This window comes from Coturnix japonica, chromosome 5 (genome assembly GCF_054131305.1).
Source record: "Coturnix japonica strain WE chromosome 5, WE-NBRP24, whole genome shotgun sequence".
Classification (NCBI taxonomy): Eukaryota; Metazoa; Chordata; class Aves; order Galliformes; family Phasianidae; genus Coturnix; species Coturnix japonica.
The window spans coordinates 8,804,373-8,831,797 of record NC_140667.1 but is presented as its reverse complement, the minus strand read 5'-3'; the positions used below and the strand labels follow the sequence as shown (position 1 = coordinate 8,831,797).

Genomic DNA, 27,425 nt, shown 5'->3' with positions numbered 1-27,425 from the left:
GGATTCAAACCTAATGGCCGCCTCCCACTCTGCCGCCGTGACTGGCCAATCACCGCCGAGCTCCCCGCAGCCAGCCCTTGTCATTGGTCAGGAGGAGAGCGCGGCGCGCTTAAATGCTGCTTCCCTTCTGCTCGCTCGTCTCTGTGGTTGTGGAGGACTCGGGAGGTGGGGCTGGGAGTGGAGGACCAAGAGATAAGTGGGTTTTAACAGCGGAGAGTGATGGATGGCAGGCAGCAGTGGGGGGGGCTTGGCTGTAAGGACACTGTGATTGGAGGAAGCAGCGATATTTGGGATTGGGAATGGAGGGAGAGCTGTATTGGTGTGGGTATTCGTGCTGAGAGGTGGCGTAGGGTGCCCGAAGTGAGAGTGAAGTGGGTTGGTATCTTAGGATTGAGTGCTATGGGTTTGAGGGGGGAGATAGTAGGGAGTTCTGGGTTTGCATCTCCCTTAGAGCTGCAGCTGGGTTCGTGCTATGGGCTTGAGGGGGGAAGCAGTAGGGAGTTCTGGGCTTGTATCTCCCTTAGAGCTGTAGCTGGGTTCGTTTGTGCCCTGCTGCCTGGCACAAAGTGGCCTTTGCTCATCCTCTGCATCCTATAGAGTTTTCATTGTGCTTCTTATATTTCCAGGCAAGGTCATGGCAGCAGCCGATGGTCCCATGCGGCTGCTGGAAGTGTGTGGGCAGAGACTCTCCAGGTTCCTTTATGATGCTGAGCACAAGCACTTGGCCTGGCTGCGGGAGGTGGAGGAGCAGGGCATGAGGATGCTGGATAGGTAGGGGCTGCCCTCCAGGGAGCATCCCAGCATGCTCTCAAACACAGGGAACACAAAGCTGCATGTGCTCCTACCTGCTGGTAGCACAGCCCTGGTGTAAGCCTGGGGGGAGTGCATCATTCAGCTGAATGAAGGATTTAATGTGGTCGTGTTTGGCTGCTTCATTTAGTGCCAGGTGGTGCTGCACCTTAATTGCTTCTCCCTTGTTGCCCCCTTAATGGGCGAACATTGTTATGGTTGGGTGGTGGGCAGCATGACTTGCAGTTAGCAGTGGAATGCAGCCTCTGCTTTCTGCATTTCAGCAACAACTTCAGAGCTGAGCCTGGCCTGATGCCCAAAACGCCATCCCAGAGGAGACGGCCTAGGAAGAGGCAGTCTTCAGCTCTGAAAGATGAGAATGAGCCAACTAGGAGGAGGTGGGTGAGTCTGGCTCTGCTGCATGTGGCATTTAACAGTGAAATGAAATTTTAACTGTTTCTGCATATGTATGCTCAGAATAGCTGCTTGCTTATTGATTTAGGGAATATCAGAATTAAAAGGGTGTGGCAAGGTGAAGCAACACTTTGATTCCTGTGAAAATCTGGTAGAGAATTAGTTATCCCTTCATATTTTTTGGTTGTTTCAATAAATATATATATATATCTTTTTCTACTTTTTTGTTTGCTTCTGTTTTCTTCTTGTTTAATTTCATGCTTTTTTCAGCACAGCTTTCAACCTGAGGCTGCTCCTGTGTTCATTCACCTGAGAATGTAGCCTGCTACAGGGAATGTGCAAAACTGGCATGTCTATTGGTGTTATTTAAGCTAGCAGACAAAAAGGACTACAAGGGGTTTGAAATGAAACAAGTAGAAGTTCCAAGTGATATGGTATATAACCGCTCTTACTGGATTTTTTTAAGATTAGCCCTAAAAATTAGAACCTAAAGCTGTGCATCTTATCTACTGCAAGTAGACTGCAGAAGAAATGTAGCTTCTATTGTGCTATTTACCTTGTACTCTTAACAGCTTTCTGTATAGACAGTGCCACTGTTCTCTCAAGCAGCCTGCCCCTTTGCTGCTGCCTGAGAGAGTTTCTCTAGCTTGAAGATGGGAGCAGCAGTAGTAATGGCAAGCAGCCAAACTCCTTTTTCTTCTTTCCCTTTCCTGTACCAGTAAAAAGATTCATCAGAAAGTAAGCCAAAGCTCATTAAGTAGAAGAGGTAAGGAGGAGGCTAAATGGAGGAATGCCTTTCTTCATGACAATGGTTGTCTGCAAATGGATGGAAAGGAGGGATTGTGTAGGGAGTGATTTGGCTTTGATGCTAATTAGCTTCCTTGATGTCATACCTTCATGGTGGCCAACTATATGTGCTCTCGTCCTGTGGTTGGGACAAGGTGGTTAATAACCTGCTTTTCAGTGAAGCATATGCTGTGATGTGAGGGTAGGCGTGCTGGTAATTGCTTTGGTGTGACCTAACCCAGTAACTGGATAGACAGTAATAAACTGTGTGGTAAGGCTCTTACCTTTAGATAACCACGATGAAAAACCCCACAGAAGAGTTAGAACTGAAAGACCGACAAAAACTAGACATGGAGGATGGAGAGAACAGCAAGAATAGTAAGGAAGCGTGGGAAGATCGTGCATGTGTGTGCTGAAGGAGGGCAGGAGAAGAAAATACTGCAAATCTAAACAGGGAGAGTTCTGAAGCTGTAATGTTAGTCTTCAGGTAGCAGCTAGATAGCAGCTTGATTGCTTGCATAAATAAGACGAATCTTGCATGTGTTTTTTCCTAATTTAAACTTAGCTTTGAGAAAGATCTGCTGATGTGACGATGTCTGAAAGGTTGGATAATCATCTGTCAACAGGAAGTTCATGTTGGAGTTAAGCACATTAATCCTGCAGGGTCAGGCCATTGTTGTTTCCATTGCTATGGTTCCCTCGGTGCATATTTTAGAAACCACTTCTTAGCATGTTGATGAGTTTCCCAATTAATAGTCTTGTTTTTGTGAACTTTAGCAGGAAGTGATATCTTTTTGCTCGAGGTCAGGATGAGAAATCAAGAGAACAAAACTGGAAGGAAGGCAGAGGATATCAACTTGAAGGCTGCTGGCGACTGTCCTTCCACCAGAAACCATAAACCCTTGCTCATTTAACTAGTTTATGCTGCCTTGGGTTTCTGTAGCCCTGCTTTCTTGCTGCTAGGCACTTCCACCTTGGTTCTCCACTTTGTTTCGTGTCTGAAACACTGAGGTCATCTTCTGGTTTTGCCCAGCTAATCGCCTTGACTTGCTGAGCTTACATGGCTCCTTTATTTCTTGTTAAATTAGCTAATGCAAAGCATTTCAAAGCTGAATCTCACTGTGGAACTTCCCCAAACCACTGTGTAGCTTTTCCTAGCTTGCTAGGATAACTTTATTCAAAATCACTGCCAGTGTGGGTGTCTATGCTTCATTTGGGGCAAACAGAGTGGAGTGGATATGACTTTACTATCCTCTGACAGCAGCTCCAGGTGGGGCTGTGGGTTAATATCCACACAGAATTGCAAGTGTCCTGGTACCTCAGCCGCTGTAGTTTGTGTTTTTGTGATGCAGCCTTTAGTTGCAAGTAAATGTAGTATGCCTGGCATACTCTCATGTGAGAGCTTTCAGAGTTTGTTTTTCCTCCTGCATTTAGCCAATGATAAAAAGTGTGTTGTAAGGGGAAGTGGATTCAGGGAGGAAGCTTGTAGGTTCACTGCAAAACTTGTCTGCATCTTGTTTTGAAACAGTCTAGGAGTGGGAGATTTCTGCATTGTTTCAATTGAAGTTGTTCTTATTTAAGGTTGTCCAGAAGGAGAAGTAGTGTCAAGCTGGCATCTTCCAGGCTAAGTTCCCAAAGATGCTGCAGCAAAGAGCACCCCCAGAACCCTGTCCCTCAGGAGGAAGAGGTGAGGTCTTGGGCTGACACTGAAACGGAGCTTCCAGCACTGCCTGAGAAATTGCCAGCAGAAGCACAAAGTCCCATGGTGAAAGTGGATTGTGGTGACTGCCCTCAGGCTGAGGTGCCTCCACAGCAAGATAGTGCTGATTATGGTGATGCAGCCTGTGAGGCTGTTCCAGCAGAGAAGGTGACCAAGGAGGATGAACTGCATGAGGCGCCTGCTGTCAGTGTAGTCCCTGATGACCAGACAGCAGGGGAGGAGGAAGAGGCCACTGAACAAAGAGCAAGTACCTCCACTCCCAAGGCTACTAGAAATAGAGACCCTGCCATGCACCATGGAGATCTGTCATCTCAAAGCCTAGAGAAGGAGCTTTTCCAGGACAACAAAGTGGCCGCAGTGATATCCAAACCACGACGTTCTGGACGCCGAAGCCTTGTGGGTGGTGCTCACAAAAGTCATACGACCTCCTTGGCAGAAAAATATTCTCTGGCCAGCAAAAGAGAGAACATGATCCGGAGATCTATCAGCAGGGCCATTGCAAAGAAGGCAGCAGCACAAGAATCTTCCTCTGCCTCCAGCAGAGTGAGCTGTAAGTTTTCTGTTACTGAGTGCATTCTTCTGGCAAGTCAGCTTCTCAGCTTTGCTATAGAGTTGCTCATCCATATTAACTGCAGTTCCTCCTAGTTTCTTTAGCAGTAGGTTTTGTGGTTTCTATCCATTTAGGGTGCAGTCTTCAGATCCTCATCTACTGTCAGGGTGAGCCTCAGGCTCTGTTTTGCTGTGGAAGGAGTGGAATATAAGCTGGGGTACAGGTACTAGAAATTGGGTCACAGATGTTGCAGATGCTTTAAAAAAAAAAAAAAGCCAATAAATGCAGAGTGGAAGGGAAAATGCACCTTTGCTGGTTTTAGATGTGTGTGGTTTGGTAGCTTATTGCCTTGAGGCTATTCCTGCAGAGGGTCTTTTACTATGAGTGTTTTCTGTGGGTTCTGTTGAGGAACTGGAAGAAGATTAATGTGTCTGCACTCTGAGATTGGCAGAGGAACTCAGATGCTTTCTGGGTGAAGATAAAGTTCATGGACAAGGAACTAAATAGCACAGTCACCCAAGGAAATAAGATTCAAAAGTCCAGCTTCACATTTTTCATTTTTCTTGCTCTTGAGAAGGCTAGAAGGCTTTCAGATTTGGGCTTTGTAAAAATCATTGCTTCTGAAGCCAGATTGGCTTCTAATGAAGCACTAATGCCTTTGGTATTTAGTTTTGTCAGCTTTGAGTCACACTGTATCTAGGCATTTGTTAAAACACTTTCATCAAAGTGATGTGGGGGGAGGGAGGGAGAAATAGAATCAGCCCAAATCGACCAAATCTCTGCATAAAATTGTGCAGGGAGGCAGAAACTGAAGTCAATTGACTGGGAAATGATATCTCTGTGACAGAGGCATGGGTATGTTTGTGCAGCTGAAGCAGTCTGCAGACAGAGGAGCTGCTGCTCCAGTTCTCTGCCTTCCCAGCCTACACCAGTTCATCAGTGACACTTGAGGGAGGTGGTAGTGCTCATGTGGAAAGCAAGATGAGCAATCGGTGTGTTCCCTGGGAGAAGCCTGCACAGAGACCTGAGCTCTACCACTCACGCATTGCCACTGTTGGGAAGCCTCAGTTTGAAATCCCCAAGATGGCTTTTTGCTATGCTATTTTTGTTTTTCTTTCCCTTCCAGGTCAAAGCTCCTTAGAGGTTTTTGTGGAAGATGATGTGGCCAATAACTTGAGGTGAGGCTACCATTTTAACAGGCAGGAAGAAACCACAAAAATAGCTACAAAAAATACAGAAGCTGTAGGGGTTGCTTTTCTATACTAGGTCTGTGGTTTTGTAATTGACTGTTCTAGGTGATGTCATCACCTGGAGTTTGTTGATGTTTCCAAGCTTCTGTTGTTCAGACACAGCCCATCCCTTTCAGAAGCTTGTTCATGCTAACAGTGAGGTTGATGACTGTATTAATGCAGGATCCAGCCCTATGCCACAAGCATTGAGAGCCTGCTAGCAATGGTTCTGTCTGCCATCATGTGAATTATGTCCTACAGCTATTGGCTTTAACCGGCCTCTGGATGCTTGGGGATGCTGTTGGTTATTCAGCTTGTCTGACTTGAAAGGTGAATAAGTAAGATGCTCTCTGCCTGAGGTGTGCAGAACTTTGTTTACCTACTGCATGGAAGTACTACAGGAAAAAGAGAGAACAAAGCTCATTAGTGTGTTATTCAGCAATGTAATTAAATAGTCTGTCAGAAGAATTTACATCTCCATTTCTGTGCTTGCCTGTGTTCTCCTTGGGTACCATGTGCTAGCTCCATTGTAATTGCATTCCCTATAATTCTCCCTTCTAAATACTGTACTGGTAGAGGTGCATCAAGAACAAAACAGTGTTTCTTTTATTTCAGAGAATTTAAATAATCAAGATGCTTTCTTTTTGCAGAACTGGAGTGGAACTGAACTCCCCAGGTGAAAAGGTAAGTTCTGATGGATGACCTACACATCTTCTGCTGAGCAGTTGGAAGCATTATGGCTGGATGTAAGGAGTGAAGCCCAGGGTTGATTCTGTCACATCACTTCAAGCTCAGCAGAAGTGCTGCTGAGTTAGACAGTACAGCCTTTCTAATGCTTGGGCAGCTTGTTGTGCCGGTTGGCCACAGGCTCCTGGTGGATGGAGGCCTTTTGTGCCTTTAAGATGGAGCTTTCAGAGGTTGTTGGATAGATTCCCAGGAGTCTGAAAGCTTTTGCCTGTCATCTGGGCATGGTGATTGACTGTGTATATTCTTAGCAAGTCTTTGTTGCCTGGCTGTACAGGATTCAGAAGGGCAGTTGAAGTTAATGTGCTTTATTTTGCCAGAGAGGCCATATATGCAACAAGCTCATGGAAGTCTTCAAAGCTAGCAAGACAAAGAAACCCAACCTATCCCTTAAACTGGCAAAAATATCTTATGTGATTGTACTGTAAACCAGCTTATCTGAAAATTAGCCCAGCAGAGAGAGGGGCTGGCTCTGCCTCCAAACAGTGCACTGGTGCCATTGGGAAGCTGCAGAAGGACAAGAGGACAGCTGGTTATATTGTGGGTGGTGGTAGCTTAGCAGGTAGGGAAGGGCATGTCCTGTGTGTGTATGTGCAGGCAGCCTGTATGCTGTGCTTCAGTAACTTGTTTATATTCCAGAGAATATACTATCATGGTATTTAAAGTGTACAATTATACTGTAATCCTAGATACTTTAAAGGGATTGCTTTCTTTCAAGAATAGAATATCTGTAGTTGGAGCCTGTCTCCAAAGTGTCTCTCCAAGTGTCCCTTGTCCCCAATGCACTTTATTTGACCTAAAGTCAAATCAAAGTCTCCTGCTGTTGATGAAAAAATGCTGGGCAACACTCATCTTACCAGCCTCAGCGGGAGTTTCATGAGCAGAATCCATCTAGCACAACTCTGATTGGGAGGAAGAGTCCCTAGGCTAGCAGTAGACTTGCAGTTGGGAGTGACTGGGTTGTTTTTGTTTTCTTCCTTTTTTCAGGATTGAAGGTTTGTTGCAGTCTTGTTCCTTAGGGAAGGCTATGCTAAGCTAATGTTTGTTTCCATTTTCTTTAGGCTCCTGAAGACATGCCTGCTTCGAGCAAAAGTGAAAGAGCTGCCAGCCCTCCTGAGCAGCAGACAGGGAATAATGAAGGTAATGTTGAGCTAGTCTTGTATTTCTTGTATGATGCCACAGAGGCACACAGGCTAAGGACCCTATGTGAATGTTTGTGAGAAATCTGGGGCTTGTGCTGAAACGAAACTACTCTTAACCAGTCAAGGTAGACCTGTGATATCCTGAGGGGGTGAGACATATGTCCTTACTTGTCTAACTACATCTTGTAAATCCTTGTGAAGGTTTGTATCCAAGCGTTGAGACAAACGTGGTTTAGTCAAACTTCAGACTTCATAATGAGTAAGTGGGACCACTTGAGATGAGAACACTCAGACTTGTACTCTACGTATAATACTGTGCTAAAGTACCTTGACAACCTTGTCCACTTTGGGCTTGCATTTGTTGATGATTTAAACATCTTACTTATTTACTGTGCCTCAAAGCAAGGAGATAAAGATATTCAAACTGTCTTCTGTGGGATCTGTAGGATCCCACAGCAGCTGTAGCTGGGATGGAATTAAGAGCACCTGCAGTTTTTCTGGTGAGACTGGTTGTGGCTATTCAGAAGGCTCTGAACAAGATGCATGCTTTGCTGTATGTGTAAAGCCCTGATATTCAAGGTAGCCATCTAGGCGGCTGCTTTTGCAGTTTGATTATGTGCCATGGGGCTTTGAACTGGAATAGGAGCCCTGCGGAATGCCTGGAATGTGGTGTTGACTAGAGGTTTCTTCACAGAAAAAGGTGTAAATCCAAATGGTGAAGCCCAGAACAAGAACCAAGAACAAGTCCAGTGTGCCAAGTCCCAGGAGAATCCTTCACGCATATGGTACGAGACATTTGCAAGGGAGGAATGAGGCCATGGTCTGGGAGGAGTTAGGCTTGGCCTTCTTAAATAATTTACTAAAAAAGCTCAGAGTGTTTCCCTTCCTGTCCCCTCCCTACAAGAGTCTTGACATTTTATGCTGCGGGAGTTCTGTGTGATTTCTTTGGCCTTTTTTGCTCCCCAAGTCAGACCTGGATCCCAGATGGGTTAATTCATGCACAAACCAGCAAAGATTACTAAAACAGCACTATTACCTCACAGCTTAGATATGACTCTAAGTGGTTCATAAAGGGGTGGTCTGGGAGTAGTTTCAGACAGCAACACAAGCAGGTGACCAACCTGTTTATTTTTATCTTGTGCAAGTGTCTGGAATGCCTGACTTATTTTCTCACTGCTTATAATGCTGATGTTTCATGTGAGATTTGAACTGCTTTTAGCTTTGTCCTTAGTCTGTCCTGTTAGATTTTACTGAGGTGGATTTGCTGGGGGTGATGGGTGGGGAGAGTAGTGGTAACCTCTGTTCTCATGTGGATATTTAACTGTGTACGATGGGTCAGAATCTGCAGCTTTCCTTGAAACTGCTGCTGGATTGAGCCCCGACTGTGCAGTGAGGTGGTGCCCCTCTTTCCCACTGAAATTAGTGGTTGCACATTAGGGGATTTCTGACATGGGTCGTGTCTCTATGAATGTCCAAAGCGTTCATAAAGCAAATGAAACCCTGCCAGTGAGGTGGGCTGGAATGGCTGGTTATTAACACATGCGGATTGTGTCAATCTTTTGTTGTTGATACCAGATATGATATACATTACCTTGCTGGGAATTTGAGTGAGGAATGAGAGAGTGGGAGTGGTGTTGTATATCACTGCTCTGAAATTTGGGTGTTCCCTTACCAAGTTGTCATGTGCCTCTCTTGTCCATAATTAATGACGAGATGGTGCTCCTGCTCCATAGTTGACTGACTCCTAAGAGGCCCAACTGCTGTGGTAGTAGTGAGTAGGCAGAGGGATCTGTGAAACAGTAAGTAAATGTTCCTGTTAAAACTTGAGGAGCTTAATGGGGACTTCATGTCCCTCTGGCTAATGCCAACAGGACAAGAAGCTGTAAGCAAGCAATGGGTGTTATATGGAATAGGCAGCATCCAGGAGGTGGTGCCCGCTCCCCTTTGGATGACAAGCACGTGAATTCTGCAAACCAGACTCCACCTTCTGCTTCTCCAGCTAGCAAGGTGAGTCTTTGCTATGTCCCCTCCTTGCCTCCCTTTCCCTTGCAGGTGGTAATTGCCTTCTGTCTTTTCCTCTTAGGTTGTCAGACCACTGAAAAACTTCCTTCAGGGTGTGCAGAGGAACCAGCTACTCACATCCTCTGGATCCGCAGGACATGGGGGTGTCATAAGGAATTTCATCAAACGCAATACTCTCACCCGACCTGACCTTAAGGTGCATCAGAATCTCACTTCCCCTCACAATGATGGAGGAGAGGATCAAGTCTGGGGGAGTGGCAGGATGACTGCTTAGAAAAGCATAAATGTATTCCTGGTTCTGTTGGCTATCATGGATCAGTGTAGGTCATAACAGCAAACTGTCCTCACGATTCTACCTCAGTCTCCCCAGGGGAGGGAGACTGGACAGCTGAAGCAAGGCAAGACCATAAATACTGTTATTAGCCAGGGTTGTTCGTTTTGTTTTTAGTACCAGTCATCAACCTTTCCTTAGATGTGGAGAAATATCACTGTTTTGTCTGTAGTCAGCAGAAACACTTTAAATTCTGGAGCTGTTTAACTGTAGTAAAATGGGAAAATTCTTGCAGTGGGAATCTGCCTTTGAGTCACATAATTGGCCACTTCAGGGCTGAAAAACAGTCTGTGGGGTCTTGCAGTGGGTTTCCTAGCATGCGCTTGAAAGGAGCTGCAGCTAACAGGGCTAGTTCAGGGTTCTAGTATTTCTTACAAACATTCATTGTGTGTCTTTTTCCTACAGGGAGACTTTGTTGTAAGTAATGACATGCTTAACTGTGGTGTTGGAAGACTATAATGGCTATGCTTCTTATCTCACAACACTAACAGCTCTTTCCTCCTGCACTGGCACCCACACAGCTCTTCATTTCTGTCCAAAAATGTAAACTGGCCATGGTGGTGGTGAGGTGGCAGGATCTCCTTTGCAGCTGTGTTCTGCTGGAGCTGGGAACTACTGAGAAAGCTATTGGCCTCTAAGTGTGGCTACTTGCACTCTGTACTGTCTCCCCACTGCTCCTACTTGCTGACATAGGTAACACTGACCTAGGCAAGAAGTGTTTGCTACAGGTGCTCACCTACAGCTGCAGAGTGCTGGGTAACTTCCCTTACCTGCAGTGTGTTCTGAACAACTGGAAGATTTAAGTGCATCCCTGCATCCCCATGATTCTTCTGCTCTGAGGTGGTGCAGTTGAATAAGTGCTGCTGCCAAATCTGTGTTGTTTCTTACCTGCTATTCACTTCCTATCCCTGTGTGTGGGTGAACATGACTCTGACAGGGACTTCTTTGTTTAGCGGGCTGCTTAGCCTCTAGCTGCTAGTGCTCAAAGCAGCCTGAGGGCAGAAACAGGCCCCAGCAATTGGTGTATAATCTGAACTCATCTCCCTTCAGGAGAAGGAGCGGCAGAGGCTGGAAAGCCTCAGGAAGAAGCAGGAGGCTGAGGAACAAAGGAGAAAGAAAGTGGAGGAGGAAAAGAGACGACGGCAGGCAGAAATGAAGCAGTGAGTTGAGTCCCTTACATCCTGTTCCTTCCCTGCTTCAGTGCAGAATTGCCTTAATCTTTTTTTCCTGTCAGGCAGGCAGTGTTACTGTACCGTGCTTTGTGCATCCCACCCGGAAGGAATGTTTAATACATGATGATCCCTGAGCACCTCAAGCAATGCTGTTCATGGCTTGCTGCAGTAGTAACTGCATCAGTGCAAAGCACCTGCTGATTTCTTGTGGACTTAATCCACATATGAGCTGAGGTTAAGCTCAGCCAAAGCAATTCAAGTAAAATAATTGTTTTCTCATGATCTGTGGCAGTTTGCTGTGCTAGAAAATGAGACACAAACTCAATTTGCCAATGCAAATCCTCGTTCCCTTGTCATTCTGTGTTAGAGCAAACAAATCTGTGTTAGAGCAAACAAAGCTAACAGGCCCCTCTTGTACGCACCTTCCCCAGGAAGAGGGAAGAGCGACTGAGGAAAGCACTGCAGGCTCGAGAGCGTGTGGAACAAATGGAAGAGGAGAAGAAAAAGCGAATGGAACAGAAGATTTTACAGAGTGATGAAAAGGTAAGAAGCATGACTAAGCTTTGAGCCATTCTGAATAATGAAATTATCACAGTGAGCTGTGAGACCAAGCAGGTGCAAACAGGCCACTGGCAAGATGTGTGCAGCACAGGGTTGCTGTTCATGGTGACTAATCAGGTGGTGGGAAAGTCTGCATCTAAAATAGACTTTGAAATTCTCTGTCTAACAAGGAGACGCTTTTGTTCTCCATAGCTCTGCAGTGATTCTAAACATTCCTGTTCTAACATGCAGCATCTATAGCGCTCTGTGTTCAAGGAATGTGGCAGCATCCCTTGACTGTCCTGTGAACAGGCCCTGCAGGTGAGACAGTGCATCCAGTTGTTTGCATAGCATTACAGACAGTGAAGCCACAGTGGTTGCAGAAGCATGGCAGGAAGGAATTGCTCACCAAGTGAGCAAGAAATGCTCGTGATTAGTAGATGTGGCAGCAGCAGCTGTATGTGTTTCATATTGTCTGTCTATAAGGGTGTCTCCACCCTTTTTTTTTCAAGGACAGGTAAAAAAACAAACAAGTATGCAAGGATCAGCCATTGATGGCCATGTGCAGACTGCTGTTGGTTTTTGTACAACAGTGCAGGTTCTTTAGGAATAAGGGAGGCTGTGCTAAGCTGACCTGGATAATAGAGCTCCAGGAAAAAATATGGTTGCTCACTTTAAGGAGTGAACTAGACTGACTTTTGGAGAAGCTAAGACTTAGAAAAAGAAGGAATCATTCTTCCTTGAGCCTATCCCAAAACCTCAGCAGCCACAAACACATGCACCCCTGGCTAGCCTGCTCCTGTGTACAAGCTAATGCTTTGACTGGGACAGCTCAAGCAAAAACCAGTATCTGGGGCTCAGGTTTCAGGTCCTCAATTCATACTGCAGCTCAGCTGGCAGTAGCATTTCAAGACAAAACACAATATTCTGGATGCCCTTGTTCTGCAGAGAATCATGTGAAAGGGTGAAAGCTTATATTTTGTGCATCTGTAATGGCTTCTGTGCTCTTTTCTTCCAGCATTCCAGGTGGTGGGTGTCTCTTCACATGACCTGTAGTAAGTGATGGACTTGCACGAGGTTGGTGCTAAATACAATTCACGTGTGCTTGGTGCTGGGTTCTCTTATTAGAACCTGAATGCCAGTCTTCAGACTTAGGAAACTCTCCTCATCCTCCATTTGGTAAAGGCTGTGTGTCCCGAGGGGCGGTGGAGCAGATGAATGGGGCTTTTTCAGGTGCGTCTCTCACAAGGGCTGGAAGAAAAGACGTCTGAGGAACGAAGCAAGAAAAAGCTATCAAAGAAACCATGGGAAAGTGATGTGAGGAAGCAGAAAATACTCAAGTCGGTAAGAACAACACTAGATCCCTCCTGAATATAGAAAAGGAAGGGAGCCTGTATGCTGATCTGCTCCCTGTACCACCAGGCAGTTATTGCCAGGAGCCACAGGGATTGGGGAAAGTCAAAGTATCTGCTGCAAGGTTTTTGTCTTGTTTGTCCTTCTTCAGGAGGAAGATAAACTTGAGCAGCAAGAGCTGCTGCAGAAAAGGAGAGAAGTTGAAGTAGAAGAAAAAGGAAAAGTTTTGGAACTGAAAAATCTTGTAGAGCAGCGACAGGTGGAACAAGTGAAGGAGAGGTATCAGCCTGTTTCTATTCTGGAGAGGGGGACTTAGCAACAGACATGGTGCACAAATAAATATAAACAGTATTGCTGCAATTGGGAATCTGATGTGAGTGTCAGGTGATTCCAAAGGTTTGGGGGTGCTAAAGCAAGAAAGCTATTAGGGAGGGGTGGGAATGTGCTTTTCTGTGTAACCAAACTATAATTTTGTTTCCCAGGGATCTCAAACAGTGTGAGAAAGAGAAGGCCCCCTATTCACAGATGGAGTCCATGGTGTTTACTGATAAAAACACAACGGTGAGGAGTTAATGGTGGCTTGCAGCAAATTCTGCTGTAAAGCAGTAAGGCATAGAACATGCAGGCTTCATCATTTCTTTTTAAGATGGGACTTACTTTCCAAGTCTGTTGTTCCTTCTTGATGTTTCAAGGTTAGCTACTACTTAGAGCTGCTTGTTGCAGAATATCATAGTCATATTTTCCACTTTGAACAATGCCTCATTGTCTGCATTCTGCACTAGTTTAAAACATAACCAGAGGCCCAAATGGTATCACTCTTAAGGATAAATTCTTCCTTTTTGTTCTGTTTGCTCTTAGTCCCATGGCTAACAGCTTCTGAACTCCTATTTTTGCTATATAAATTTAATGAAAGTTTAAATTCCTTATGTATAACCAGCAACTGGACTGGAGTAGGATATAGCAAAGGTTCTCTGGGTAAGAGAGAAGCTGAATCTCATTCAAAGTGGCTACAGCTCTTCCCCTTGTGTTAGCTTCTTCCCTGTTGAGGAGAGTGACAGGTGAAATGCCTGCATCAAGTGGTTTGGGTTGAAATGGAGCTGAAGTTCTGCAACGCTTTCCTCTTCATTAGGAGAATGAAAGCTTAAAACATCTGCACCAGCTGCTTGGGCAGGAGAAGAGAGCCAAGCAACCAGAATCTGCTGCAATGACCTCTAATAACTAGCTGAAAGCAATAGGAGTGTGGGCTCTGGAGGCTTCACTGATCTGAATCTGAGCCAAGACAGCTGTCACTTTATCTGTGTGATTTTTAATTCCTTCCCCCTCGCCCTGCTGAAGACAAACGAGTAGAGGAAAATGAATTCCAGAGATAGCCTGGTTGTTGTGCTTGGGTGCACATTAATGAATAACTTAATTCTTATGTCTTCACAGAAGGGAGATGGTCTGCAGGAGCCCCAGCAACAGCCGGCAGAAAAGAAGAAAATTGAGCAACCAGAATCTTTTACTGCTGCCGCCAGCACGTGGCTGAGCAAAACTGTGAAGGTGAGCTTCATTTCCAGTGGTGCCCTCAAAATGGAGCTGTGGTATCTGGTTTGCTGCAATGCTTTGTTGTTAACCTGCTGTTTTATTGTTTTGCTGTGATAAATAAAGAGACCAGGAGGTGAAATCCTCTAAAGAGACTGTTGAGGTTTAACTGGAGTTCGTGTAGAGCGAGGATGGAGAAGCTTTTTTTCTCTGGTTCTTGGCTGAGAGCTCACCACAGGAGGAAACATGAACGAAAAGCAATTGTTTTCTTCTTGAATAGATGTTGGAAATGACCACAGGATGGCAGCACACCATGAGGTGTCAGTTTAGCTTGCAGAGCCTTTAGCTGCACGGTAGCAACACTGATTGAGGCTTGCCTGGTGAAGTCTGACTATTTAGCAGCTTAAATCTCCAGAAGCTTGTTTGGACTTGAACTGTTTACTCTCAAAGTCTGGAGGGGTGGAGAAAAAGCTGCTAAGAGAATCGGTCAGCTCTGAGCACCCCTTTGACTGTAAATGCCCCTTTCTGTCTCTTGTGCTTTGGCTGCCTTCTATATTCTGCCTTTGGGGTTGTAGAGTGTGAAAATCAGATCCGCCATCAAACATGTGGATGAGTTTGAGTGATAGTAAGCACGTGGCTTTTGCACACAGTGCTCTGATAGTGGTATGTTTTTGCACTGCTTTTCTTTAATAAAAAGAAAATGAAAACAACAGAAGAGGCTTACAAGTCACAGAATACAGCAACTGCTTTTGTGCTTATACAAAGTAAATAAGCACATCTGCATTCCCTTATTCCTGTACTTGGATTAAATGTGAAGAACACTGCAAAAAGAATAGGTTTAGGCTGCTCCCATTGCCTCTTGTACTCTTGCTGGTTGGTTCCACCTTCTTTGCACCACACCTCTGTGATCCTAACAGAACTACAGCCCTGCAGCTGGAGTACATCACTGATTCATCAGGCTTTTTCCTCCTACTGTGCTCACCAGTATACAGGCACTTCAGGGAGGTTTGTGGCAATATCTCCATAATGATGCCTTTCCTGGCTTGGCCTCTGGTCAGTACCTCTAGGCGCTGCTGGACTACATGCAACTGTCATGTCTTCTGGTCATTCCCTGCTCTTCACCACAAAGGTAGCATGTTCCTCCAGGCTTTGTCTTGTGCTTTTCTGACCTGCAACTTCAAAGTGACGTGGAGCCCTATCTCTGTCCACACCAGAAGCTGGCAGGCGGTTCTCCACAGCTAGAAAGCTTCAGGTTGAGCAAACAGCTGTTTGGGTTCTGCAGTTTGCAGTTCCTGCTGTGGTATACAGTTCTGGGCTTGGCATTCATCGAGACATGGTTTCAAAACAGATCTGCAAAAAGAAAGCCAGAAGGATTTGAGTACTTCAACCCAAATTACCTGTCCAATAAGAACATTACAAGTATTTCAGTTCATGTGTAGGTAAAAGTTTCCCTATTAAGTAACATTTCTGGTCTCTTCTTTTTTTGAACTAGGAATGAAAATAAATGTGTACATGAAGAATCTGCTCTAGAAAGTCTGCTCTCAGTTCTTGTTCCTGGCATCTTTACTTAAATGTTCCTTGCCCATCACAGGGCACTGTAAACTTCCCTCTTAACTTGTGGCTTTGGGTTTGTGTGACTGTTCCTACCTTAAGTACATTAACACCATATTGCTGTGGGATTTAATCTGGGATCTTAGTACAGCCTGTTTGTCTTGCTAATGCCAGAGCTTTGAGATGCCTGCAAGGGGTCAGACTGGTAAGCCTGCCCTAGCAAAGCAAACTCTTCTGTCAAGCTGCAAGGTATGTTTGCTGCTCTCATAAATGTTGTCTCTGTGGTTTCAGAAATCTATCTCCACATCCTGCGTAGCACCTCCAAAGGACACAAAAGAATCCAGGTCCCCCAATAACTACGGGATGGATCTGAACAGTGATGATTCCACAGATGATGAGAATGACCCTCGGAAGCCTGTCCCTGCCTGGGCTGATGGTAGGTGCCATGTTCGCTTAGTCTTTTAATGCTTTGCTTGGGAAGCAGGAGCTCTCCAGATCTGCTCAGTGTGATCTCAGCTTCCTTAAAGTACAGTTCAGGAGTGTGAGACTTCAGCAGTGTTGGCAGCTGCTGGGTGAGAGGGGCTGGATCTGCTTTCTTGTGAGTGCTGTTGTGTTAAAGCTAATCCAAAGTTCTGTGTGTTTGGATTCAAGGGTGTGGGGGGGGGGGGGTGGCCTCACTAGTTGAGGCAGCCCCTCCCCCTGTGGTAAACCAAGGTGTGGCAAGTTTGGGGTGTTTCTAGTATGGTGACAAGTGACGTAAAACAAATGTTGTTGGCAACCCGGAGATGGATGTGGTATTTAAAGCTTTATAGTGAGCAAGAAGACTGTTAATTGCACTCACTGTGCAGGTTGCAGTGTTGTTTTTTTTTTTTTAGGGGGTGTGGATGGAGTGGAGTGACTGTCCTGTGGGCTCTGAGGCAAAGGATACCTTAAACAGAACGATGACAACTTCTTTGACTCTGCTTCTCTGATATGTTTGTTTTTATAGGGTCTCAGCTTAATCAAGCCATTCTGCACCAATATTATCATCCAGTGAATATTGACCAACTCTTTGGGTCAATAGCAAGCCCTAAGCTAGAAGATATCTTTGGCAAGAGCAAGCCTCGGTATTTTAAACGCACGAGCTCAGCAGTTTGGCATTCTCCACCTGAGCCCAAATCTACTTGTGGCAAAGCTTGCAGCTTCAAAAACTGAGAAAACACAAACAGTTTTTAAATGATGTGACGCGTCAGTTTTATTTTCTTAGCATACAGACTGCTTCCTGTTTTAACCTTTTTGTACAAAAATAAAAACACTGAATAAAGTTCATCGATGCTTGTTTCTCTCCTTTCCCCCTTCTAAGCCACGATGATGCTGTAGCTGGTATGCTCTGAGCTGCTGCTGGCTGCGCTTTGTGCAAGTGCAGATGTTTGAAGAGATGACATTGCTCCATTATGCATTTCCTCAGATCACTTGCAGAATCTTAGCCAAGAAAGCCATGAGACTGGTGTAGGGATAAATCTTTAAAAACCAACATGGGGGGGGGATGTTTTCATAACCCATTCTGTACACTAAATATGTATTTAACAATGCTTCTATCCACCAGTATCTTTCTTTCAACCCTGCATTCTTCTGATCTTTTGTTCCTGAACCAGAATCTTCTTCCTCAACTAGAAAAGTCTGTTCAGACTCTTTAAAGAATAAGTGTCCTGTAATTGGTTTGTTTTTTCTCATGGATAAATGGAACCAAAGCTGAGTTCTTTTTTTTAGGATGCTTGAGAATATGGTCTTGCTTTTAGGCAGGAGTCAGATTTGTTTTAAAGCTGTGACTTAGAAAAGCCATTTCCTTAGGACGGCACTGAGATCATCTGCTCGGTGCCCCCTGCCTGTGCACACCCAGGGCTCTTCTGAGTGGCAGCAGACTCCCTGCAGTGCATCCGGTGGCTCTGGTGTAGGTTGCCTAGGGACTGCTCTTGTGTGCTGGGCCAGCTGCAGAGCATCCCAAGCTCCTGCAGAGCTGCACAGTGTCAAATACAGCTCCATGCTATGCATCTCGCTGTCTTTGTGGCCTCTGGAGGGCAAGCCTATGCAGTCAGTGATGCTCAAAGAGCAGGTAAGCTAGTTAAGCCATGCAGAATGTTGTGATGAGGAAGATGTTTATATGATGGGTGAAAGTCTCTGAGTGACAGCCAAGTCCTGCATTGGCCATGGTAACAATTCTTTCCCTTCTCTTCAGTTCTCCTCTCTTGGGCTGTGTTCATGAGTAGAGTATATAATGTCTTGGGTGATGCTCTGGGATCTCTCATGTCTCAAGCCAGCAGGTGCAGGACTGGGGCTTACTTATTCCCGAGTGACTGCTACTCAAGTGCCTAGAGATTGAGAAGAACATGCCCACTTCCACTCCAGTGCAGCCCTGCACTGATCCAGTGATATATGTTCTCCATATAACTGACTCCACAGATGACCTCATTAGATACATCCAAGAAGGCAGTGACTTCAGTATCCTGGGAGGTCAAGCTCTCATTTGGAGTTGGCCAAAGGTGCCTGTCTGGAGGAGGAGTGAGGCTTCCTGGCAGGATGAAACAGGCTGTAATTTAACATCAGACTTGGGGAGGAACTGGTTTCATTTCAGCTGAAACTCTGTGCCAGAGCAAGCAGCGTACATCAAACCACAAACTTGACTTTCTGGTGTTGAGCAGGAAGTTCACAGGAGCACCTTTGCCAAAACCACAGCTGCTGTCAGAGCGTTTCAGTGCTGGGACAGGTAATCACTAAAAGGCATGAAGCAATTTCAGAGGAAGTGGCTGGGCCAAGAAGGTGTCTGAATCCTGCCAGGCTCTGAGGAAACCTGGGAGGTCTGCTTCCCAGTGCAGCCACGATTTGGGCATTGTGCTGGTGCCATTCATCATTCTTTTCCTATGATAAGAACTGTGATGGGATCACAGGAGTATCAGCCCTGAGCCTATGCAACCAGAGCACTGGCAACGCATGTTAGAAGGTACTTTTAGTATTACAAGGATCTCTTCCAAATCTGATGTGCATCGTATCTGTAACAGCTGTATCTGGTTTTCTGTTTGTTGTTGAATTTCCTTGTTCACATGTCCCCAGGGGCAACGATGCTGAGAGCAGCTCCAGCTCACTCCAGAGTGAAAAATATAATGCAGATCTCCCAGCTGTAAGTGACAAAATGCAATGCAAATCTCCAAGCTGTTAGTGATAAGATGCCAAAGTGCAGCTGCAAGGCAGTATCCGGCAGTAATGGCACAGTGCTGTAGCACATAAACAGGAAGCCAAGGCAAGTGAGCAGCATCCACTCAACCACATAGTAAGGCCTGGGACAAAGAGCTGATGTTGTGTGAAGGGATGAGTTGAATCCACCTCTGAGATTCCCTCTTTCTAAGCTCATTCTCAGGGCTGAGTACCCATGAGAAAAATATAGCCTCTTCTATGGGATGGCTCCATCCCTTCCCAGGGGTACTATAACTCTTCCATCTGAAAATGAGTTTTCTCTCTTACAGTGTTGTAGTGGAGACTTGTTAATGTAAAAATGCAGTACTGAATTATATCTAGGGACAGTACAGTAATAAGGGGCAAGCCCCTTTGACTTACTGTCTGTAATGCCTCAAGCTATCTTCACTATCCATATATAGGCCTCTCTCTTTCCATTTTTTTTCTCCCTCATGTAGGCTCAGCAGAAGAGTCAAAACTCATTCCTGCAGCCTTTCAGGTGGTGTGCAGAGCATCCCTGCTGTGCCAGCAGGCATGGGAGGAGCTGTGATCTGTGCTGGGTGCTTGCACATGCCCCAACCCCTGCTTTGCTCCCTCCTGTCACCTTCCAGCAGCAGCCTTCTGCTCCATATTTTCATAAAGCTCCCAGTAACAGGTGAAGGAGCTGTAGTCAAACCCCACAAACTCCTTGTCTGATGCCTACCATCTTACCCATAACTGTGCCTCCCAAAAGCACATTAGTACTCTCAAATACAGGGTTTGATTTTCTGGGTGGTCTTGTGTGGAGCCAGGAGTCAGACTTGGTGATCCTTGCTGGGTCTCTTCCAACTTGAGATATTCTATGGCTCTGAGATCTAGTCTTGGGCTCCTCAGCTTTCCCTGAGCACAGCAGCCACGTTGCAGAGCTGACTGTGCTCCAACACCACAATCAATCACAGTGTCCAGGGCAGCACCCCCAACAGAGCAATCCAACATGAGGCTTCTGGTGTCTGCCCAGTTGGCCTTCTCCAACTGCCCTGAAGCTCTTCATGTATCCCACGATTCTTAAAATCTAGCTGTGAAAGGGCTTAGAGGGCCCAGAGCAGCAGTGCCACTGGGGGAGCCCCATCCCTGTGTGACACATGTCACTACCTGAACCATGTCCTCACCAGGAAAGCATGGAGTCCTACCACCAAGGAAGAGGCTGCTCCACTTGAAAGCCTCAAGTCTGGCTCAAGCAAAAAGCTTCAGAAGCTCAGGCAGTCTTAGGGCAAAGGACATAAAATATAGCAGACTCTGCCAGTGCTGCTGTCAGGGAAAGGGGCAGGATGGGGAGCAGCCCTGGGGCTGAAATTCAGGCTGAGTTGAGGCTCCTCCCAGCAATTGGCACACTCCTGGCAATGAGAAACAGCTGTAAGCAAGCACTGCTTTCTGAGACTGAACCAGCAAAAATGAGGTAACAACATGCAAGGCATGAAAAGGAGAGCAGGCAGTGCCCCACCTGCAGCTCCTGTCTGCACAACAACCTTCAGTTTTGATGCCATTTGTAGATAAAGGCATCACAGGAAGGAAAACCATCTACTTCCTTACTGAAACTACAAAGGCAAATCCGACAGGAGCAAAACCTGCTTAGCTGATTACAAAGCATTTAGAAGTTGTAAAACCCTACCTTGGCACGAATGCGCTGCGTTGGGCTCAGAAAGCAGATTTGGGTTCTGGCTTTCTGCCACCAACTCGTAATTGCAAAGAGTGTCAGCCAAACTAAAATTGTCTCTTGGATGGAAAGAGACCCAAAACAAAGTCAAACAAAGCCCTTTGTAAGTATTTCTGCCCAGATCCTGGCAAGATCCTATTTCCTTGAGTCCTAATGGCATTCTGGGCTGGTGTAAGCTTATTAATGGTTGTAGAGTACTTAAATAGAAAAAAAAAGAAACAAAAGTAAAATAAGAACTAGATTAAAGCACTGAGTTTGGTACTGAGGAAGCTGGAAGTTGGTCTTATTCAATACATGTTTTATTATCCAGATACTTTCCTCCTCCTCTTCACAGCTTGGTCACATGTGCTAAACGAAGCAGGCTACCAGGTGATTCCCATGAAAGAGATGAAGCCCAACCTGAGCATAAGGAGAAGTCACTGAACTGAGCTCCCAAAGCTCCTCCAGGCTTTGAGGGATGAGTTTTGTCAGGGGCTGTGGGTCCATAAGATCCATGCATACACATTTCAAGACTGAGCTCTTGCAAGGGGACTCTGGTTGCCTGTGTTGGTTGACTTGGCAAAGAACAGGAGGATGAGCTGAAAAGACCGATGGCTATCTCCAAAAGCAGTCTGCATCTCATGGAATGGCTTAGGTTGGAAGGGATCATTGAATTCCAGCCTCACTGCCATGGCTATGGCTGCCCCCAACAGATCAAGCTGCCCAGGGCCCCATCCACCCCTGCTTTGAGCACCCCAAGGATGTTTATGGCTATCTCAGTGGTTCTTGGTGCATCCATGATGTCCCAGCGAGGCTGCTCAGCTGTCACCAACCCCTCCTGTGTTGTGGAAGACATTTTGGCAAAGGGGCTCTGAGCTTAGCTCTGCCAGTTGGCCTTGAGGGCCATTAACAACCAGCCCCGATCGGGGTTATTTATTCATTAATTTGCTTCTAATGCAGCCCTAAATGGTGGAAATCTCCGTACTAATAGATGCTCTGGAAGAGATTTGCAGCCAGGCACAGGTCTTATCTCTAATTATGTGTCTGGCTGAGCTGCATCTGGCTCCGGGGATGTCTGGTTGTATTTGGCTCCTGGAGCTTCTCTTGAAACCCACTGGGACCCCGGGCTGAGAGCAGTGCCAATTAATACCCACCACAGGGAGAGGCAGCCGCGCACCGTCTGGCTGCAAGCTGCAGGCAATGGGGAGCCGCCCCATGGGGAGCAGCAGCCCCGGGGCAGCCATGTGATGCCACAGGGATGTAGAAATGGGGTCGGTGGGGCTGGGAAGGAGACAGCTCTGTGAGAATAGTAGGAGAAAATTGAAAGAGATGGGGGAAAATACACAAGCAGGCTCAATTTTGAAAGTGCCTCCTTTACAAAATGCCATACCCATATTGTTGCAACATTTCCAGGCATCTTGTTTTGGTTTTTTTTCCCCGAAGGAGCTATTTGCATTTAAAGAAGCTGACTGCAAGAGTGTGTGTGTGTGTGTGTGGTGGTGGTGGAGGAGGGGGGGGCAACACAAAATATCACATGAAATGAGCAGAGTAACAGTTTTTAAATGGGAACGCAGCCCTTCCATCACCCCTCCAGGCCACCAGGTCTCTGCTGCCTGGGTTCGTTGGGGTGAAGGCAGCTGGGTGAAGTCACTCCTAATTTGCTCTCATTTTCTCTTCTGCTGACGCGTATTTTGCTTCTGTTTTGAGACTTGGGAAGCCCTGGTTCACCCCATCCTACAGGGCTGCTCTCCGGGGCTGGGTGTGCAAGGAGGGTGGCTGGGGACCAGCTGGGGTCACTGCATAGCCAGGTGCCAGCTGTCATCCCTCATCCCACACCATCATCCCGAGCAGGGTTGTCCCCATCGCGGGGACATTGTTCCCCTTTGCCATCTCCATCGCTCTGCAGCTCCGCATCCTGCTCTCCTGTTGCTCAGAGATGTGGAGGCAGTTGCTAAGAGACACCGAAACGTCAGTATCTGGCCCTCAAGGAAAAAAAAAAAAAAAATAGAGAGAAAGAGAGAGACAAGGGAGGACGAGGAGGAGGAGGGGAGGAAGGAGGTGGGGAAAGACCTGCTCTGATTACCAGGCTCGGCAGCAGCCTTGGCTGCAGGAGCTGCTCACCCAACTCGACGGACCCCCATCTCACCGCCCGAGCCCAGTGGCTGCTGAGCTGAGCCCTGCTTGTCTCCAGGCAGCGTGAGTACCCGGGGACCCCGCTGTCCCCCAGCACTATTGGAGGGATTGGCGGCCGTGGCAGGGAAGGAGGGCGGCAGGGGCGGTGGTTTCCCCTGCACAATGGGTGAGATGGGGAAAGAATGGAGCTGGGGAGGGCATGGGCGTGCTGGGTGAGGGAGGAAGGAGCTAAGATGGCCAGGCAGTGGGGGCAGAGCAGGCCGGCAGTGGGGCCGCCAGGGCGAGGAATGCTGTGCACTAGGAGGGGGCTATCCCTGCGGGGGCTGGCAAAGAAGGCATCCCTGGCAGCAGGCAGAGCGTTGATGGTGGGGACCCCCTTTGCTCTGCTAGGATAAGCCAAGCTGAGTCGGTGGGGCTGGGCCCTCCGTTGGGCTAAAAGCACGGGGGCTGGACAAGGAGGGGCATAGATCTGTGGGGATGGTGTGGATACCCAGCAAGGCTTGCTGCTAGCTTGGGTTTCTCTCACCCCTCTTTTCTGCAGGCAGCTGCAAGCAGCTCGCACCGGCCCTCTGGGGAGGCTCAGTGGGCCCCGAATGTCTGTGGGATGCCCTAAGCGTCGCTTTGCTAGCTCAGAGCCTGGGTGCGGTCCCAACTGCTTCCTCCACTACTGCCAGTAGACTTTGTTGGGTGGCCCTTTCACCCGCCGGGATGGCCACCACGTTGTGACGGGCAGAGGATGCCGTTGCGGTGCAGCCAGCAGGCTGTCCCCACACTGCAGCCTGCTGGCATGGCACATTCCAGGCTCTGAGATGGGCCCAGGGACAGGCCGCCGACCCGCCATGCTGCTGGGCCCCTGGCTGGTGGCGGTGGTGGCGGTGGTGGCGGCGGGTGCTGGGGCAGGCTGCCCAGTGCTGTGCACGTGCCGTGGGCAGGCGGTGGACTGCAGCGGGCAGCGGCTCTTCTCGGTGCCCGCCGAGCTGCCTTTAGACACTGGCAACCTCAGCCTGGCTCATAACCGCATCGCCAGCATCCCGCTGGGCTACCTGGCCTGCTATGCCCAGCTGCGCGTCCTTGACCTGCGCAACAACTCGCTGGCCACCCTGCCTGCCAGGCTGTTCCTGGGTGCCCGCCGCCTCACCCACCTGGACCTCAGCTACAACAACTTCAGCCTGGTGACGGCCGACATGTTCCTGGAGGCCAGCGAGTTGCTGCGCCTCGACCTCAGCCACAACCCCTGGCTGTGCACAGTGCACCCCAGGGCCTTCCGCGGGCTGGCACAGCTGCGGGAGCTGGACCTCAGCTATGGGGGGCTGTCAGCCCTCAGCCTGGATGCGTTGGAGGGGCTGACGGGGTTGGTGACCCTCCGGATCGGCGGCAACCCCTGGGTATGTGGCTGCGCAATGGAGCCCTTCCTCAAGTGGCTGAAGAGCCGCATCCAGCTCTGCACATCAGGTAGGTGGCCCGGACATCACTCCCGCATCCCCACCATCCTCGGTATCCCCCATGCCAATCACTAACATCGCTCTCCCGGCAGATTCACAGCTGGCCAAGTGCCAGGCTCCCCCGGAGGTGAAGGAGGTGCCCCTCTTCTCACTGACAGAGGAGAGCTTCAAGGCGTGCCACCTCACCCTGACGCTGGATGACTATCTCTTCATCGCCTTCGTGGGCTTCGTGGTCTCCATCGCGTCGGTGGCCACCAACTTCCTGCTGGGCATCACGGCCAACTGCTGTCACCGCTGGAGCAAAGCCAGCGAGGACGAGGAGGTTTAGGTACGGCTGGGGAGGCTGGGATGGGGGCTCACCCCTCTGCCCCCAGCCAACCCAGCCTCCCCTGCTCCCCGCCCCAGCCCCACTGCCTGGCGCGGACACTGTGCCTTGTTCTGGTCCCCTCCCGCTGTCCCTTGTGCCTGGTTGTTGTGGGGAGACGGGGGAACAGTTCCTTTTCTTTTGCCCCAAAATGGGGGATTTTCACTCTGGCTGGTGCCCCCCAGGACCACCGTCACCACCATAAAGCCGGGCTGAGCTTGGAGCCCCAGCTACTGGGAAAGTGGAGGCAGAAGTGGGGGGGCACAGGAGAGACCCCAGGCCAGGAGCTGGGGGAGACAGAGCAGGGGCTGCAGCCGGAGCAAACCCCATGTGGGAAAGAACCCCAAAAGCAGCAGGTGCCTTGGGGGATACTGGTGCCCACCGCCTGGGGAGAAAACCATGGAAATCACTGCTTTCAGCCCAGAAACAGCACTAGTGGAACATGAGCCTGGCAGCCTCTGGTTCCCCAAACCCAGCCTGCTCTCTGCAGCTAAGGGCCAAGCCCAGGACACGGCACTCATAAGGGACAGCCCTGGGTGCTGGTGATACTTGCCACAACTCGGACATGCAGACAGCGCCAGGGCCACATGCCTGCTTTTGGGACTAGTGCTGAAGCCCTGTGAGCATCTCCTGGGTAGCTTTCACCAGCCACTTCCTGCTCCTTCCCCTTCTCCTACCAAGTTTTGTACAGGTTTTGGGCCATACCTGGAGCCCAGCCTGGTCAGACACCTTGGGGAACTGCAATTAGGAGGCAAAAGGAACTCCAAAGAAATGAAAAAATAGAAAAACCCACATAGCCACCGGCCTGTTTGTCCAAGCAGGGTGGCCGCTGCTCTCGTGTGTGTTTTACGCTGTCTTCATGGCCATCTCTGCAGCACATAGGGCTGAGGACTGGCACTTCCACTCCAGCTGTAAAACGCCCATGGTCACATAGCACTTTGCTGCCAAGAAACGTTTGCTCCCACCTTTGCCCTCCAGGGGACTCCACTTGGGACAGCCTTCTCACCCCCTTACACCCTCCGTGGAGCCATCCTCCTGCCACATGCATCCCAAGGAGGGGCCTTCTGTGAGCTGTTCAGTTTTCTCACTGTGTTTCCCATGCGTGTAGCTGGAGTGTAGATGTGCCATTTATATACAAGCCAACCAAAACAAAACCAAAACCACGAGAAAAATGGGAAAAAATAAAGCAGCTTCTGGCTTGGTGACCCCACTCCCATGCTGAGCCACGAGCCCTGCTTGCAGCATGGAGAGAAGGCTGGGTGCACATCACAGCAGTCCCCTTGCCCTGGATCCATGGCCACACTGCAAGGCTGATCTTCTGGCAATGTTGCAGCTCCAGGCTGCACCCCACAAGCACCATGCCCGTAGGAGAGCAGAGCCCACCCGTGTTGTTTCCTGGGATAGGGGTACTTGGGATCCCTTTTTACTTTCTTTCTTTTTTGCTAAGTCTTCTCTCTCCCCGCCAAAGCAGCCTCTGGAGACCATGGACAAAACATGCATTTCCTCCGGCAGTTCCTGACCCCGCTATTGGGCGATAGAGGAGAAAGTGTAAATGCTAAGCTCCATGAATTCAACCAGATCCATTTTCTGCCTTTCTGAAGCAAAAGGGCCTACCCTCGCACTTCGCCTTCCTGCATGGGGTGGGCAGGGGACCGAGGATGTTGATTGTCTGCCACTTCTGTCCAACAGCAGCTGGTGCTGGTGCCCGACTCCGGGTGCTGGGTCTCCACACCGCTGCCCCTGTGTCATGGCCACGTCCTGTCTTGCAGCTTGGGGAGTGCAGAGTGTGGGGGCAGCTGCTGGCCTCCTCCTGTCCTCTCCTTCCCTCATCTTGTTCCCTTCCATTCCCTCTTTCCTCCTCTTCCATCCTCTCTTTTCCTCTCCCGTCTATCCCTTTCTCTTTCCCCCTTTCCCCTCTCCTCCCCCTTTCCCTGCTCTATGCCATGCACTGCCAGACAGGGAAGGAGAAGGGGGAAACGCCGAGTTTGAGTCCCCCGGACTTTGTACAGAGCACATTTTATAAACGTGTACTTTTGTAACAGTGAGCACTTTTTCAGAGCTGAACCTCAATAATAAAGAGCATCAGTGCAGCCTGAGTCAGGGCCGGGGTGGGCACATGGGCGTGCGGCAGCAGGGACATGCGGGGCCAACCGGGAAGGAGGTGGAAAACAACCTGCAGAAGGCATCAGCCGTGTTTTCCCCTCCCTGCGCTTCCTGTTATTCCTCCGGCAGCACCTCCCGGTGTGCAGGGCCCAGCTGCCAGTGCTCGGGTCACCACAGTGTCACCCGGCTCCCCGGGACAGCCGGGCCCCTCAGACGGGGACCAGGGGGCTGTTCCTACGTGCTGGGGCCCAAAGGTCGGGCAGCAGCTGTGCTGCGTCCTGTCAGCACACATGGCTCTGGGGACAATGCTGCTGGATGGTGGCAGCCCCAGTGCTGGCATACCTTCCCCACTGCCTGCCCCACAGCTACACGTCTGGCAGGAGGTGATTGTGGACAGTACCACCCTATGCACTGGGTGGGGACTGGCAACACCCATCTCAACCACTGCAGGGTGCTGGGTGCTCCCCTGTGGGCCCTCCTGTCCTGCTGTGCCGAGCCAGCCAGACACTGATACCTCCTGCCAACCAGACACTGCCCATCCATCCTTCCATCCATGTTTCCAGTGTACCCACCTCTCAATCCCTCCTTCCATCCATCTGTCCCTCTCTCCATCCCTCCACTCACCCATCCATCTCTCCAG

General features: G+C 48.6%; 2 protein-coding genes across 4 annotated transcripts; both read left to right on the top strand.

Moving 5' to 3' along the window:
- Positions 1 to 58: 58 nt before the first annotated feature.
- On the top strand, positions 59 to 17,172 carry LOC107314466 (inner centromere protein-like). Of its 3 annotated transcripts, XM_015863701.2 has the most exons (19): positions 122 to 165; positions 627 to 771; positions 1,074 to 1,187; positions 3,571 to 4,259; positions 5,386 to 5,437; positions 6,139 to 6,172; positions 7,294 to 7,372; positions 8,069 to 8,159; positions 9,246 to 9,381; positions 9,458 to 9,592; positions 10,133 to 10,144; positions 10,778 to 10,887; positions 11,331 to 11,442; positions 12,673 to 12,783; positions 12,944 to 13,071; positions 13,275 to 13,353; positions 14,221 to 14,331; positions 16,156 to 16,300; positions 16,853 to 17,172. In XM_015863701.2, the coding sequence occupies exons 2-19, from the start codon at positions 635 to 637 to the stop codon at positions 17,056 to 17,058; spliced, it is 2,481 nt and encodes an 826-aa protein (XP_015719187.2). In that variant the 5' UTR covers positions 122 to 165; positions 627 to 634; the 3' UTR covers positions 17,059 to 17,172. The 3 variants fall into 3 exon arrangements, with proteins under 3 accessions (XP_085404436.1, XP_015719187.2, XP_015719188.2); XM_015863702.2 differs by lacking the exon at positions 10,133 to 10,144; XM_085548310.1 differs by lacking the exons at positions 12,673 to 12,783; positions 12,944 to 13,071; positions 13,275 to 13,353; ... (1 more) ...; positions 16,156 to 16,300; positions 16,853 to 17,172 and adding an exon at positions 12,466 to 12,659 and having other exon boundaries at positions 59 to 165.
- A 5,570-nt stretch (positions 17,173 to 22,742) lies between these two features.
- LRRC55 (leucine rich repeat containing 55) lies at positions 22,743 to 26,772 on the top strand. The gene is made up of 4 exons (XM_015863711.3): positions 22,743 to 22,939; positions 23,418 to 24,328; positions 24,411 to 24,646; positions 26,154 to 26,772. Exons 2-3 carry the CDS (start codon positions 23,686 to 23,688, stop codon positions 24,644 to 24,646), a joined length of 879 nt encoding a protein of 292 aa, XP_015719197.1. The 5' UTR covers positions 22,743 to 22,939; positions 23,418 to 23,685; the 3' UTR covers positions 26,154 to 26,772.
- Positions 26,773 to 27,425: the final 653 nt, after the last annotated feature.